At 45.1% G+C, this 16,841-nt stretch overlaps 1 protein-coding gene across 2 annotated transcripts in view; it reads left to right on the forward strand.

Annotated features, from left to right (window-relative positions):
• Positions 1 to 11,203, forward strand: part of LOC139421078 (retinoic acid receptor, alpha b) — a 98,118-nt gene extending 86,915 nt beyond the window's left edge. For both annotated transcript variants that reach the window (XM_071171601.1, XM_071171602.1), the window contains exons 3-8: positions 2,737 to 2,878; positions 7,378 to 7,538; positions 8,803 to 8,979; positions 9,397 to 9,601; positions 9,815 to 9,973; positions 10,462 to 11,203. In XM_071171601.1, the coding sequence (XP_071027702.1) occupies positions 2,737 to 2,878; positions 7,378 to 7,538; positions 8,803 to 8,979; positions 9,397 to 9,601; positions 9,815 to 9,973; positions 10,462 to 10,667 (1,050 nt within the window). In that variant the 3' untranslated portion in view covers positions 10,668 to 11,203. The remainder of the gene's footprint in view (positions 1 to 2,736; positions 2,879 to 7,377; positions 7,539 to 8,802; positions 8,980 to 9,396; positions 9,602 to 9,814; positions 9,974 to 10,461) is intronic.
• Positions 11,204 to 16,841: the final 5,638 nt, after the last annotated feature.

The raw sequence follows: 16,841 nt of genomic DNA on the forward strand, positions 1-16,841 counted from the left end.
ACACACACACACACACACACACACACACACACACACACACACCAGCTCTGGTCTGCTGGCATTAGGGCTGTCGCCACTTAATCTCCCCCACAATAGTGTGTGTGTGCGATGGAGCGGATTAGTGATATTCCTGGGAAAAGTGTAACACCAGAGGGGCACACTAATTGTCGCCACAAGCATTACTCGTCGTTGCTGCAGGGCATCGTTCTTTTTCTTCTCCTCCAGTCATTATTCTGTTGCATCTGGCTGTACATCTGTTCATGTTTGCTCTCCGTCTCTTTTTACCGCCTGTTTATTCATCCCTTTTCTATCTGTTTGTATTTGGCCCTCTGTTTACGCTCGGTATGTTGGTTTGTTTGCCTGTCTACTCTTCTTCTCTCCTATCTGACCGTCCTTTTTTAGCTGTGCTTTTGTTCTTTACCTGTTTTCTTGTTTTGTTTTTCAAATATTCATCTGTCTTCCTGTCAAATCCGTTGTCCTGTTTCACATATCGGCGCATGCACTGAGTGTAGAAAACATTAGGAGCACCTGCTCTTTCCATGACATACACTGACCAGGTGAGTCCAGGTGAAAACTATGATCCCTTATTGGTGTCCCTTGTTAAATCCACTTCAATCAGTGTAGATGAAGGGGAGGAGACGGGTTAAAGAAGGATTTTTAAGCCTTGAGACAATTGAGACATGGATTGTGTATGTGTGCCATTCAGAGGGTGAATGGGCAAGACAAAATATTTAAGTGCCTTTGACCAGGGTATGGTAGTAGGTGTCAGGTGCACCTGTTTTTTGTCAAGAACTGTAACGCTGCTGGGTTTTTCACGCTCAACAGTTTCCCGTGTGTATCAAGAATGGTCCACCACCCAAAGGACATCCAGCTAACTTCACACAACTGTGGGAAGCATTGGAGTCAACATGGGCCAGCATCCCTGTGGGAACGCCTTCGACCCCTTGTAGAGTCCAGGTCCCAACGAATTGAGGCTGTTCTGAGGGCAAAACGGGGAGCAACTCAATATTAGGAAGGTGTTCCTAACGTTTGGCATACTTAGTGTGTCTCTGTCCAGCAGCCTCTACCGATCTCTGTATGCCATCACTCACTCATCCCGTCACGATGACTGGTTCATAGGTCAGCAACAAAGGCTCTCCACTTCTGTTAGTCTTCTCCAGTGTGAATGGATCTGTATGAGTTACTCCAACACACAAGCCCTATTACACCTGCACTGTTCATGGGCAATGATCTGATCAGTGACCTTGATCTAGATATTCACACGATGACAGTGAAACGTGCACATTGTATTTAACAAACATGCGTTGTATTTGCAAGGCATCTGACACACACACACACACACACACACACACCACACTTCAACACAATAGGCAGAAAGCTTCCCACACTACTTGCCTGTCAGTCTCTTGCGGTCATCGTCCCTACGGATGAGGAGGGCACTATCTGGGGAGGAATGGGAGTTAGTATGATGCACCCCCCCCCCCCCCCCAAATGCCACCAGGCCCTGCATGCTCATAAGACCCTTAAGGGATTAACCAATGGGAGCTCATTGGTGCTTAAGACTAGTGAGTTAATGCCCACCCGGTGTGGCACAACTAACCTAGCCCCTGGCCAAGCTAGGCCCACACAGCCGCATAGATGAACAGATACTCACATACACATGTGCACACACACACACACACACAGATAATAGTCCCCATGTGGCCCCGTTGGTAGAGCACGGAGGTTGCAAAGCCAGGGTTGTGGGTTCGATTCCCACAGGGGACCAGTACAACAAAAAGAAGGCAAGAAAATGTATGTACAGTCGCTCTGAATAAAACCCATCTGTTAAATGACTCAAATGTCAACTGTTAATGCCTAATAAACATAGTCTTTCCCACACACTGTTTTCCCCATCAAATTGCTCTATTGGCATCAAAAGTGTCCGCACGCTGCCAAAGCTAGCACATTTCCCTCAGCTTAGTGGGTTGTAAAAGTCGTGTCTTTAAAATATGTTAACTGCCTCGTTTTAAAATGCCCAAATAGCAGAGTGTGATCGGGCATGATTCAGAGTAGAGCGTAGCACGTGTGGTGCCACTGTTCGTCACTGTGGAGAAACACGTGGCTGGACTCTGCTCTCTCTGACAGACACACACACAGAAAGGGAAGTTGAACACCGTGTGGGCACTGTTAAGACGTCGATGTGTTGTATTGATTCATTGGGGGTTGTGTAATTGTGAGTGCGAAGACAGCATGTTACATATTAGGGCTGTGAATTGCCAACAATTATATGTCTGTTGCGATTCGATACTGTGATTTATTATTTTTTTTAGGTTCTGAACATATTGCTCATCGTATGTCTGCTGCAGAGAGATGAGAGAACAAGTGATCAGTCATGGAAATAAAAGTTCTGAAAACAAATAGGATCTATCGTCAAAAATATATCGCCTGTTCTAGTTTTACTATCTCGATGATACCACTGCTATCAAAAATGACCTTTTATCAGCCCAATCCCCTCTCTCGTCTTCCTATTCTTTCTCTCTCTAGTTCTCTCTTTTTCACTTCCACGATGCTACATTGACATCAAAGCATGCCATTCATATGTGTATATTGCCAAAGCCAAACAAGAACATAACCGCAATCGTTCTCCCCTTCACCTTTTTTAAATTATTATTATTTTTAATTATTTTTACAATTACATTATTTTTCATGCGCAATTAAAGCAAATGTCACAGCCGACCCCTCTCGTTCTCTCAGGGTTTCTTCCGGCGCAGTATCCAGAAGAACATGGTGTACACCTGTCATCGCGAGAAGGGCTGCATCATCAACAAGGTCACCCGCAACCGCTGCCAGTACTGCCGCCTGCAGAAGTGTTTAGAAGTGGGCATGTCCAAGGAGTGTGAGTACTATTCCTCTCTCTGTATGTCTCTCTGTATGTCTCTCTCTGTATGTCTCTCTCTGTCTCTCTCTGTATCTCTCTCTCTCTGTCTCTCTCTCTCTCTCTCTCTCTGTCTCTCTCTCTGTCTCTCTCTCTGTCTCTCTCTCTGTCTCTCTCTCTCTCTGTCTCTCTCTCTCTCTCTGTCTCTGTCTCTCTCTGTCTCTGTCTCTCTCTCTCTCTCTCTGTCTCTCTCTCTCTCTCTGTCTCTCTCTCTCTCTCTCTCTCTCTCTCTCTCTCTCTCTCTCTCTCTCTCTCTCTGTCTCTCTCTCTCTCTCTCTCTCTCTCTGTCTCTCTGTCTCTCTGTCTCTCTCTCTCTCTCTCTCTCTGTCTCTCTGTCTCTCTGTCTCTCTCTCTCTCTCTCTCTCTCTCTCTGTCTCTCTGTCTCTCTCTCTCTGTCTCTCTCTGTCTCTCTCTCTGTCTCTCTCTGTCTCTCTCTGTCTCTCTCTGTCTCTCTCTGTCTCTCTCTCTCTCTCTCTGTCTCTCTCTCTCTCTCTCTCTCTCTCTGTCTCTCTCTCTCTCTCTCTCTCTCTCTGTCTCTCTCTCTCTGTCTCTCTCTCTCTGTCTCTCTCTCTCTCTCTCTGTCTCTCTCTCTCTGTCTCTCTGTCTCTCTCTCTCTGTCTCTCTCTCTCTCTCTGTCTCTCTCTCTCTCTGTCTCTCTCTGTCTCTCTCTCTCTCTGTCTCTCTCTCTCTCTGTCTCTCTCTCTCTCTGTCTCTCTCTCTCTGTCTCTCTCTCTCTCTGTCTCTCTCTCTCTCTCTCTCTCTCTCTCTCTCTCTCTCTCTCTCTCTCTGTCTCTCTCTCTCTCTCTGTCTCTCTCTCTCTGTCTGTCTCTCTCTCTCTGTCTGTCTCTCTCTCTCTCTATGTCTCTCTCTCTCTGTCTCTCTCTCTCTCTCTCTCTCTGTCTCTCTCTCTCTCTCTCTCTCTCTCAATTTAAGGGGCTTTATTGGCATGGGAAACATATGTTAACATTGTCAGAGCAAGTGAAGTAGATGATAAACAACAGCGAAATATACAATAAAAATGAACAGTAGACATCTCTCTCTCGTTCGTTCGCCTGTCTCTTCTGAGTGAATACTGTCTCCCAAGAAATGCCTTCCCGAAGTAGATATTCAAAGCACCATGCGCTGACATGACAAAAAGTGATGGTTCCATTACATTTCGAGACGTTTTAAAAAAAAATCACGAAGCAATGATGCGCAACCCGCCACACCCCATGATGGCTTCCCTCCCTCGGTCCACGCCCTCCTACACATCCACCACACACATATGCTCACACACACTGTATATCCCCCTATAGGCTTCAATGAGGCTAAGCGCTAAAACAATCTCATAGCACATTATCCTCTAGGTCCCCTGTAAGTGAGTTCTCCTCAGTGTTCCGAGCCGCTGGTTTATAGCAACATTCATCCCAGTCAAGGCCGCTAGGGAAATCAACCACTGCCATCTAGTGGTGGGGAGTATGTTACTACACCTGGGAAGTGGCGCACAGTGTGTTGTGGTGTTTAAAAAATATATATTTGACAAAATCAGCAGGTGTGTGTTTTTTGCGTTTTTAAGTTGGGATCTATATTGAGTTGTGTAGCTGGGCTGTGTGTGTGTCCAGGGCTGTCTTAACCCCTCTTGATTGACCTTTGAGCCGGTCAACCTGGAACGGTCAACCTAGAACCCCTAACAGCAAGACTCTTATCTCTGATGGGGTGTGACACACACTGATGCTATTTACTAAGTTGTCGTGTGTGTGTGTGTGTGTGTGTGTGTGTGCCATGACTGATTAGAGTGCCAGGCTAATAGTTCTTTAATGGCTTCATTAGGTTGTGTTTTCTGGGCCCACGCTGGCAGCTCTGTCTCTGGGGAACAACAGTGTAACACACATAGTGAACAGTGCTGCGCTGCCCTGAGGAAAGAGAGCATCTTATTTATCATGGTTCCCTTCTTCTTTCCAATTCTCTCTCACTCACACACTCTTTCACTCACACACACTCTTTCACTCACACACACTCTTTCACTCACACACACTCTTTCAATCACACACACTCTTTCACTCACACACACTCTTTCACTCACACACACTCTCTCACTCACACACACTCTCTCACTCACACACACTCTCTCACTCACACACACTCTCTCACTCACACACACTCTCTCACTCACACACACTCTTTCACTCACACACACTCTCTCACTCACACACACTCTCTCACTCACACACACTCTCTCACTCACACACACTCTCTCACTCACACACACACACATATATGTGTCATTGCCTTATTTTGGCAGCTCTTAATACATTGAGAATATAGAAATATGAGGTCGACCGATTATGATTTTTCCACATCGATCCCGATTACTCGGCCGATTTAAAAAATAATATATATATATATAAAATGAAAAATGAAATATTTTTGTATTATTTTATTTTTTATATATTTATATTTGTAATAATGACAATTACAACAATACTGAATGCACAATGAACACTTTTATTGTAACTTAATATAATACATATATAAAATCAATTTAGTCTCAAATAAATAATGAAACATGTTCAATTTGGTTTAAATAATGCAAAACCGTTTTGAATAAGAAAGTAAAAGTGCAATATGTGCCATGTGAAAAAGCTAACGTTTAAGTTTCTTGCTCAGAATATATGAAAGCTGGTGGTTCCTTTTAACATGAGTCTTCAATATTCCCAGTTAAGAAATTTTAGGTTATAGTTATTATAGGAATTATAGGACTATTTCTCTCCCTACCATTTGTACTTCATATACCTTTGACTATTGGATGTTCTTATAGGCACTTTAGTATTGCCAGCCTAATCTCAGGAGTTGATAGGCTTGAAGTCATAAACGTTGGCAAATGCAGGAAAGTGCTGTTTGAATGCTTACGAGCCTGCTGCTACCTACCGCCACTCAGTCAGACTGCTCTATCAAATATCAAATCATAGACTTGATTCTAATAAACACAGAAATACGATCCTTTGGTCATTAATATGGTCAAATCCGGGAACTATAATTTCGTAAACAAAACATTTATTCTTTCAGTGAAATACGGAACCGTTCCGTATTTTATCAAACGGGTGGCAACCCTAAGTCTAGATATTGCTGTTTACATTGCACAACCTTCAATGTTATGTCATAATTATGTCAAATTCATGCAAATGAATTACGGTCACACAGTTGGCAACGAGCCAGGCGGCCCAAACTGCTGCATATACCCCGACTCTGCGTGCACTGAACACAAGATTTCCCTAGTTAATATTGCCTGCTAACATGCATTTATTTCAACTAAATATGCAGGTTTAAAAAAATATATACTTCTGTGTACTGATTTTAAGAAAGGCATTGATGTTTATGGTTAGGTACATTTGTGCAACGATTGTGCTTTTTTCGCGATTGTGCTTTTGTTAAATTATCATCCGTTTGTCAAAGTTAAAGTAGGCTGATAATAAATTAACAGCCACCGCATCTATTATATGCAACGCAGGACACGCTAGTTAACCTAGTAATATCATCAACCATGTGTAGTTAACTAGTGATTATGTGAAGATTGATTGTTTTTTATAAGTTAAGTTTAATGCTCGCTAGCAACTTGCCTTGGCTCCTTGCAGCCACAAGGTCCTTTTGACACTGCACTTGCATAACAGGTGGTCAGCCTGCCACGCAGTTTCCTCGTGGAATGCAACGTAATCGGCCATAATCGGCGTCCACAACGGCCAATTACCGATTGTTATGAAAACTTGATATCGGCCATAATTAATCGGTCGACCTCTTAGTGGTGATACAGTGGGTCTCTAGAGGAGGGTAGACAGAATGTGGAGAGATTGAGAAGGAAGGTGAAAGAGAGACCGAGAGAGAGTGTGTGTGTCTGTTGCTACTGTTTGGAGACAGAGAGTTAGTCCCAACTCTCCAATGTCTCCCTGTCTGTATTGTGCCAGATCAGCGACACACAGATTCTCCTTCTTAAGCTCTTTTCACACTGTCACATCAAAGCACTTCAGCTCTCCCCTTTCTCTCTCTCTCTCTCCCACATACAATTCACTCACACCCTCTCCTCTGACAATTTTTCACATAACACACGGCTAACACATTTTTTATTCTCTCTGTCTCTCTCTGTCTCTCTCTGTCTCGCTCTGTCTCTCTCTGTCTCTCTGCGTGTGTGCCAGTTTGAGGATAAAAAGTGTATATGGTTCCATCTAGTGGTTGATGTGTGTATTTCCCCCAACGTACAATGTCCCAGTTGATCAGCGTTTGTGTTTCCAGTAGTGTCTGGTCTCCGGGATAGCGATCGTTTTTCTGACTGCCTCTGTGTTCTCTCTTTGGCCGGAGATGGCATGGCTATGTGAGGATTGTGAGGTCAACCTGTAGTGGTTAGTGGTCACATATCCCGGAAAATTGCCATTTGAGCCCAAAGGATAACCCTCTCCCCCTCTCTTCGTCTCTTTCTCTCCCTCCCTCAGCGGTGAGGAACGACAGGAACAAGAAGAAGAAGGAGGAGAAGAAGCCAGAGTGTACTGAGATCTACGTGCTGAGTACCGAGACCGAGCAGATGATCGAACGTGTCCGCAAGGCCCATAAGGAGACTTTCCCCTCGCTCTGTCAGCTGGGCAAATACACCACGGTGACTTATACACACACACACACATTACCCTCGCTCTGTCAGCTGGGCAAATACACCACGGTGACTTATACACACACACACACACATTACCCTCACTCTGTCAGCTGGGCAAATACACCACGGTGACTTATACACACACATTACCCTCACTCTGTCAGCTGGGCAAATACACCATGGTGACTTACACACACACACACACACACACACACACACATTACCCTCACTCTGTCAGCTGGGCAAATACACCACGGTGACTTATACACACACACACACATTACCCTCGCTCTGTCAGCTGGGCAAATACACCACGGTGACTTATACACACACACACACACATTACCCTCACTCTGTCAGCTGGGCAAATACACCATGGTGACTTATATATACACACACACACACACACATTACCCTCGCTCTGTCACCTGGGCAAATACACCACGGTGACTTATACACACACACACACATTACCCTCGCTCTGTCAGCTGGGCAAATACACCACGGTGACTTATACACACACACACATTACCATCACTCTGTCAGCTGGGCAAATACACCACGGTGACTTATACACACACACGCACATTACCCTCGTTCTGCCAGCTGGGCAAATACACCACGGTGACTTATACACACACACACACATTACCCTCGCTCTGTCAGCTGGGCAAATACACCACGGTGACTTATACACACACACACACATTACCCTCGCTCTGTCAGCTGGGCAAATACACCACGGTGACTTATACACACACACACACACATTACCCTCACTCTGTCAGCTGGGCAAATACACCACGGTGACTTACACACACACACACACACTACCCTCGCTCTGTCAGCTGGGCAAATACACCACGGTGACTTATACACACACACACACACATTACCCTCGCTCTGTCAGCTGGGCAAATACACCACGGTGACTTATACACACACACACATTACCCTCGCTCTGTCAGCTGGGCAAATACACCACGGTGACTTATACACACACACACACATTACCCTCGCTCTGTCAGCTGGGCAAATACACCACGGTGACTTATACACACACACACACATTACCCTCGCCCTGTCAGCTGGGCAAATACACCACGGTGACTTATACACACATACACACATTACCCTCGCTCTGCCAACATGTTTGGGTATTACAAACACTGACTAACATACACTCCTTGCACTCTCAACATACCAGCCAATGTATTTGTAGAATCACAGAATAACCTATATGTATGCATCTCCCTCTCCCTCCCTACAGAATAACAGTGCAGAGCACCGCGTGGCTCTAGATGTAAACCTGTGGGATAAGTTCAGTGAGCTGTCCACTAAGTGTATCATCAAGACGGTGGAGTTTGCCAAGCATCTGCCAGGCTTCACCACCCTCACTATCGCTGACCAGATCACCCTGCTCAAGGCTGCCTGTCTGGACATACTGGTGAGAAGACGCATCAGGACACACACACACACACATTAGGACATGCGTGTATTTATTACAAACAGCAAAACATCTACAGAAAGTGAACAGCAATATATTTGTGCTCCCCTTCCCTTTCCAACTAACTCAGTGGCCTTGTGGTTAGTGTCTGTCCTGAGATTGGGAGTTTGATCCCTGGTCATAAAAAAATTGACCTGATGCACCTCTGCTTGGCACTCAGCAGATAGATTGGGGGGTGAGGTGTGTGTGTAAGGCCCTGTGATAGACTAGCATCCTGCCTTGGGGGGGGGGGGGGTAATGGTACATCAAGCTGCTTCACGCTACAGGAGATGGGCCCTGAAGAGCCATTTTGGCTCGCAAGACTGACTGACTGACTTCTGTTCCCCCATTTTCCCTCCTTCCCTCTTTCTACCTTAGATTCTGAGGATATGCACGCGGTACACTCCAGACCAGGACACAATGACGTTCTCAGACGGGCTGACCCTGAACAGGACCCAAATGCACAACGCAGGCTTTGGCCCGCTCACAGACCTGGTGTTCGCCTTCGCCCAAACACTCCTCCCTCTGGAGATGGACGACGCCGAGACCGGCCTGCTCAGCGGCATCTGTCTGCTGTGTGGAGGTACTGCACCGCGGCTCCAATTCTAATCCAACATTGCACTCCTATCAGGGCCGGGAGTTGATATCACGAGGCCAATTGTGATTTGTTTTCAAGCAAATTAGTATTGGGTATTAAGGATGTGTTTTTCATTTGTGTGTGTGTGTGTGCGCCTGTGTGTGCGCCTGTGTGTGTGTGTGTGTGCGCGCCTGTGTGCGTGCCTGTGTGCGTGTGTAGACCGTCAGGATCTGGAGCAGGCAGACAAGGTGGACGTACTACAGGAGCCCCTACTGGAAGCTCTGAAGATCTACGTGAGGAAGAGGAGGCCTCACAAACCGCACATGTTCCCCAAGATGCTGATGAAGATCACGGACCTCAGGAGCATCAGCGCCAAGGGTGAGAGAACACGCCTGCACACTGCGTTGTTTGTTTTTTGACAGGGTAGATTTAGTGTGGTTTAAACTTCTTCCAGTGTGAAGTCATTGGTAGCTTGGTAAACTGTATTGTTTTATGTTGGTGTTAACTTTATTTGGCTGTTACCTGTATGAGCTTGTTATATAACTTAATTCACAGTTAATGTTTTAGAAACGATTGATCCTCTGTGGCTAAATTATGCTCTCTGGTGTATTTTAAACTTTGAGTTGGCTCCTGTGATTGTATATTTGGTGTTGTTTTTCTTACCTCTTGGGCCCCTGTATTAATTCAGCCCTAGTCTCAGTGCAACACTACTACCATTTCTATCTATATCAGGCGTTATTTATTTAAATTAAAATATGTAGGGTCTTACATATGATATTTTGCTGTAGTGGCCGAACCTTGTGGAACACATGACCCTCTCACTCTCTCTGCCTCTCTGTTCTCTCTCCCTCCCTCTCCTCCTCCAGGAGCGGAGCGAGTGATCACTCTGAAGATGGAGATCCCAGGCTCCATGCCCCCTCTCATCCAGGAGATGCTGGAAAACTCAGAGGGTCTGGAGGGCCAGGGGGCCAGCGGGGGCCGCTCCAGCGGAGGAGGGGCCCCGCCAGGCAGCTGCAGCCCAAGCCTGTCCCCCAGCTCAGCCCGCAGCAGCCCCCCTGCACCCTCCCCTTAGACTGGGGTCCACCACCACCCCCCAGGCAGGGACAGCCAGAAGGCATGACTACAGACTCCCACACTGTGACAAACCAGGCCGGAGTGGGGTTAGGAAGAGGGCCAAGCCTGGGCCCAACCAGGACGGACTTTGACACTTTGAGGGTAAACGCAGGCCTCAATGGAGAGACAGCCGTCCCCCCACTCCCCCTATCTCAGCCCCAGACCGGGCACCATCATACTTAACTGAATCTGGATGGCACTATAACCATCACCCCCACCACCACCACCATAGACATGCCTCAGAACCAGCGCCAGTGATTGGCAGACGCAACACAAGGAGTTTCATCTGAGATGTTCTGTTTACTCTCCTCAGTGATGACTCTGTTCTTCCTCTCTCCCCCTCAAGACTATGGACAGGAATTCAGGCTCAGTGCCTGTCAGACCTGGGGTAAAGAGATCGACAAGACGCACGTCTTTCTGCAGGGAACTAGACAGACAGACTGCTGGACACTGGGCACGAGTCATCCCTAAATGTTGTCAGGGACAGCAAACGGGGGCTGCTCAGAGGGGGGGGGGGGCTGCCTCTCCTTCTCCTTCACAACTTTGAGAGACAGATTTTCTTACAAAAGATATATGGAAATATAAATATATATATATTGAAAAAGTAATCATTGCAATTTGAATTGTCCAGGTGGAATGATGCATAAAAGAGGAGTTGCTTTCTTTTTCTCAGTATTTTTCTCACTGTTCTAAGAACTTAGATGTTATTTGTGATCCCACCTCCCCAGACCTAGTGTTTTGTTCTCTTCGTTTCACCCAGGAATATCAGCACACTAAGTAGTCACAGTGGCAATGTGTGTTTTTTTTGTATCAAATCAGAAGATAAGTAGAACAAAAATGACGACACAATTTCAGATGCAATTCACTTTATGCACTAGACCTCTTGCACTGTCACGTTCACAAGTTGGATCAAATTGAGACACAAAACACAAATTGGACCAGGTTGGGTTGGCATCTCTCTGGTTTTGTTCCATTTACAGTATTTTCTTTCAGTGGTTCTATGATCTAGAGTCAAGTTGTTGTGGAGTTATGAAGGTGACCTGTAAGAAAAGAGCATCCATGAAATAATGTACATAAGATGTATTCCTTTGTGTTTAAAGTACATGGAGTCTAGCCAATTTTCACTTTTGTCAAAGCCTTTTTATGTTTTTGCTTTTTGTTCTTGTTTGGTGTCCTGAAGTGAAGACATGAATCACTGGTCGCCTGTTCAGACCGCTTAAGGAAGGGACTGACTGCTAGGAACACCATAGCCATTGACGACCTGTAAAGAGAGTTGAATTTATACTTCACCTGAAATAAAAAAAAAAAGAAAGATTTGACAATTTAAAGACCAACAACTCCGTGACGACCCCCCCCCCCCCCTTTTCCTAAGGTCGTCCCTCTCTCATTCCATTTCTGGATAATGTATGTATTACCCCCAACAGCACTGCCTCTGTACTGTAGCACATTATCTATGTGCTCCCACTACCCCCCACCATCAGTCACAAACTGTACCACGTTACCAGTATGCTCACATTGTAGCACATTGACTGTAGGATGTATCTATCTATGTCCGTGTAAACTCTGTGACACGATACCAGTACGCTCACAACACCACTGCCTCTGTATGTAAACATGTCCCCCATCTCTCTACCCCCCCCCCCGCCCCACAACACCACTGCCTTTGTATGTAAACATGTCCCCCATCTCTCTACCCCCCCCACCCCACAACACCACTGCCTCTGTATGTATACATGTCCCCCATCTCTCTACCCCCCCCCCCCGCCCCACAACACCACTGCCTTTGTATGTAAACATGTCCCCCATCTCTCTACCCCCCCACCCCACAACACCACTGCCTCTGTATGTATACATGTCCCCCATCTCTCTACCCCCCCCCACAACACAACACCACTGCCTCTGTAAGTTTGTTTCACAGTATCAGCACCTCTTTATCTATCACAGCAACGCAACTGCCTCTGTTTACACACTATTAGTATTTATCTGTCTGTCATTCTTGACTCTACTGACACATCCGAGTACCTAGCTATTCCCTAGCCTGGCCGTAGATCAGTTTGTGCCGTCTTGCCAAAGCATGACAATGAAATAGGAGTTGCACAAACTGATCTGGGATCAGGCTAGCTATTTCCCCACCTTTTAACCACTGTTTACACAAAATAGTGTAACTTACCTACCCATCTCCTTTCCCCACAACACCACTGCCTCTGCTGTTCAGTAGGAGTGGATCTGTCCTTCACAACGATCGAACGCTGCTATTGGCCAGCCTCTCTGCAGCCAGTATGACAACTCACAACTGTTTTTTTCCCCCCTGCACTCTCACTTGTAATGCAATCAGATGTCAACCAGCATTTGGGGATAAAATAAATAACTGTTTTGATTATGCCAGATCATTGGACGCAGAGAATGACATTTAATAAAGAACCATGCCTGTGTGTGTTTTTAAATGTTGTTTCTTAACTGGTGGTGGGTCCACTATTAGGCTGAAAGTAAGATTGTGGTGGGACTTGAAGATCAGCATTTTGGTGAACCAGGGACTATAGCAGGTCACGTTACAATAACACATACAAGATTCAGAGCGCCTTTAAGGGTTATACTACAGTTTTTTTGGGGGGGGGGGCTTATTTTTTTAGGTTTCTTATTGGCCCCTCAATGTAGTCTAGACAATACATTGAGTGTACAAAACATTAGGAACATGACAGACTGTCCAGGTGAATCCAGGTAAATGTTATGATCGCTTATTGATGTCACTTGTTAAATCCACTTCAATCAGTGTAGATGAAGGGGAGGAGACAGGTTAAAGAAGGATTTTTAAGCCTTGAGACAATTGAGACATGGGTTGTGTATGTGTGCCATTCAGAGGGTGAATGGGCAAGGCAAAATATTTAAGTGCCTTTAAATGGGGTATGGTAGTAGGTGTCAGGCGCACCTGTTTGTGTCAAGAACTGCAACGCTGCTTGGTTTTTCACACTCAACCATTTCCCCTGTGTATCAAGAATGGTCCACCACCCAAATTACATCTAGCCAACTGTTGGGAGCATTCATGGGGGGGTGCAACTCAATATTAGGAAGGCGTTTTTCATGTTTTGTACACTGTCTTTCTGTGTGTGTGTGTGTATTTATTTATATATATATATATGTATATGTCAAAAGTTTGGACACACCTACTCAATTCAGGGTTTTTCTTTATTATTACTATTTTCTACATTGTAGAATAATAGTGAAGACATCAACTATCAAATAACAAACATGTAATCATGTAGTAACCAAAACATTGTTAAACAAATCAACATATACTTTAAATGTAAGATTCTTCAAAGTAGCCACCCTTTGTCTTGATGACAGCTTTGCACACTCTTGGCACAGTAAAAATAAAGAAAAACTCTTGAATGAGTAGGTGTGTCCAAACTTTTGACTGGCACTGTATATGTGTATGTATAGTTCAATCGTCGTGTTTTTTGGGTCTCATATTCTTGGTTTCAAAAATAAATCAAATGGGGTTTGAGGTGTTGAGCTCAGTGTTGTGTGCCGGCACAGTTCAGTGGAATCAGCAACCAGACCAGAGACAAGTTGGCTAGGATTTCCTGTTTTGTGAAAGTGTCTAGAAGCTCATGCATTGACATTTTGTACATGGAGGTAGAACATGGTAATTTAACTCTCCAATTTGGTTGTAACATAAAAAGTTAAATCTGATGTAAATATTGCAATAATTTACTGCCAAGTGTTGGGGAGAATCATACCTGATATTGGAGGATGTTACAAGGGTCAAGATGGTGACAATTCTACTCTTTATGGCATTAGTTGAGTCTTTGTGTATTACAGTAACTAAGTTGTCATAATGGAAGGTAATAATTTCAAGTTCCTTACATGAATAACATGTATGATATTATCTCTGTCTAGCCTTGTTTCAATAGGATATTTATATAGTAATGTCTGCAATGCAATTTTAACAGGCTAATTTGTGCGTTTGGGTCTCCATGAACATTGTCACGAGCAACTTGGTAGACAGTGACAAAATCAAACTGACCTATAACAAAGGACTCGTTTCCAGTTCGCACGACTGCTTTCTTGGATCACGCAACTGTGACCACAAAGTCAAACGATGTGCTTTGATGTACATATCCCCTGAAAAGTTGAGCAAATTTTCAATTAATAACTTTGATAGAAAATGTAGCAAAATAGGATCTTGAAACCGCGGAGAGGGTAACACCACCTGTGGAACATTCAATGGATTGGACATGATTTGGAAAGGCCTGTCTAAATGTGGACCCACAGTTGACTGCATGTCAGAGCAAAAACCAAGCCTAGACAGGATTGTATCAAGGCACAGATCTGGGGAAGGGTACCAAACCATTGCCGAAGCATTGAAGGTCCACAAGAACACAGTGGCCTCCATCATTCTTAAATAGAAGTTTGGAACCACCAAGACTCTTCCTAAAGCTTGCCGCCCGGCCAAACTGAGCAATCTGAGGAGAAGGGCCTTGGTCAGGGAGGTGACCAAGAACCCAATCATTAACTCTGACAGAGCTCCAGCTCCTCTTTGGAGATGGCAGAATCTTCCAGAAGGACAACCATCTATGCAGCACTCCAACAATCAGGCCTTTATGGTAGAGTGGCAAGATGGAAACTACTATTCAGTAAAAGGCACCTGACAGCCCGCTTGGAGTTTGCCAAAAGGCACCTAAAGGACTCCCAGACGATGAGAAACAAGATTCTCTGGTCTGATGAACCAAGATTGAACTCTTTGGCCTGAATGCCAATCGTCACTTCTGGAGGAAACCTGGCACCATCCCTACGGTGAAGCATGGTGGTGGCAGCATCATGCTGCAGGGATGTTTTTCAACGGCAGGGACTGGGAGACTAGTCAGGATTGAGGGAATGATGAACGGAGCAAAGTACAGAGAGATTCTTGATTGAAAACCTGCTCCAGAGCGCTCAGGACCTCAGACTGAGCCGAAGGTTCACCTTCCAACAGGACAACGACCCAAAGCACACAGCCACGACAACGCAGGATTGGCTTCGGAACAAGTCTCTGAATGTCCTTGAGTGGTCCAGCCAGAGCCTGTACTTGAACCCAATCGATCATCTCTGGAAATAGCTGTGCAGCAACGCTCCCCTACCAATTAGCAAACATTTCTAAAAAACATTTTTTGCTTTGTCATTATGGGGCATTGTGTGTAGATTCATGAGGGGGATTTGTTTTTTTAATCCATTTTAGAAGAAGGATGTAATATAACAAAATGTGGAAAAAGTCAAGAGGTCGGAATAGTTTCAGAATGCACTGTACAGTCGTGGCCACAAGTTTTGAGAATTACACAAATATACATTTTCATGAAGTCTGCTGCCTCAGTTTGTATGATGGCAATTTGCATACACTCCAGAATGTTATGAAGAGTGATCAGATGAATTGCAATTAATTGCAAAGTCCCTATTTGCCATGGAAGTGAACTGAATCCCCAAACAACATTTCCACTGCATTCCAGCCCTGCCACAAAAGGACCAGCTGACATCATGACAGTGATTATCTCATTAACACAGGTGTGAGTGTTGACAAGGACAAGGCTGGAGATCACTCTAACATGCTGATTTAGTTTGAATAACAGACTGGAAGCTTCAAAAGGAGGGTGGTGCTTGGAGTCATTGTTCTTCCTCTGTCAATCATGGTTACCTGCAAGGAAACATGTGTCGTCATCATTGCTTTGCACAAAAAGAGCTTCACAGGCAAGGATATTGCTGCCAGTAAGATTGTACCTAAATCAACCATTTATCAGATCATCAAGAACTTCAAGGAGAGCGGTTCAATTGTTGTGAAGAAGATTTCAGTGCGCCCAAGAAAGTCCAACAAGCGCCAGGACCGTCTCCTAAAGTTGATTCAGCTTTGGGATCGGGGCATCAGCAATACAGAGCTTGCTCAGGAATGGCAGCAGGCAGGTGTGAGTGCATCTCTACACACAGTGAGGCGAAAACCTTTGGAGGGTGGCTTGGTATCAAGAAGGGCAGCAAAGAAGCCACTTCTCTCCAGGAAAAACATCAAGGACAGACTGATATTCTGCAAAAGGTACGGGGATTGGACTGCTGAGGACTGGGGTAAAGTCATTTTCTCTGATGAATCCCCTTTCCGATTGTTTGGGGCAGC

Source organism: Oncorhynchus clarkii, chromosome 12 (genome assembly GCF_045791955.1).
Source record: "Oncorhynchus clarkii lewisi isolate Uvic-CL-2024 chromosome 12, UVic_Ocla_1.0, whole genome shotgun sequence".
Taxonomy (NCBI): Eukaryota; Metazoa; Chordata; class Actinopteri; order Salmoniformes; family Salmonidae; genus Oncorhynchus; species Oncorhynchus clarkii.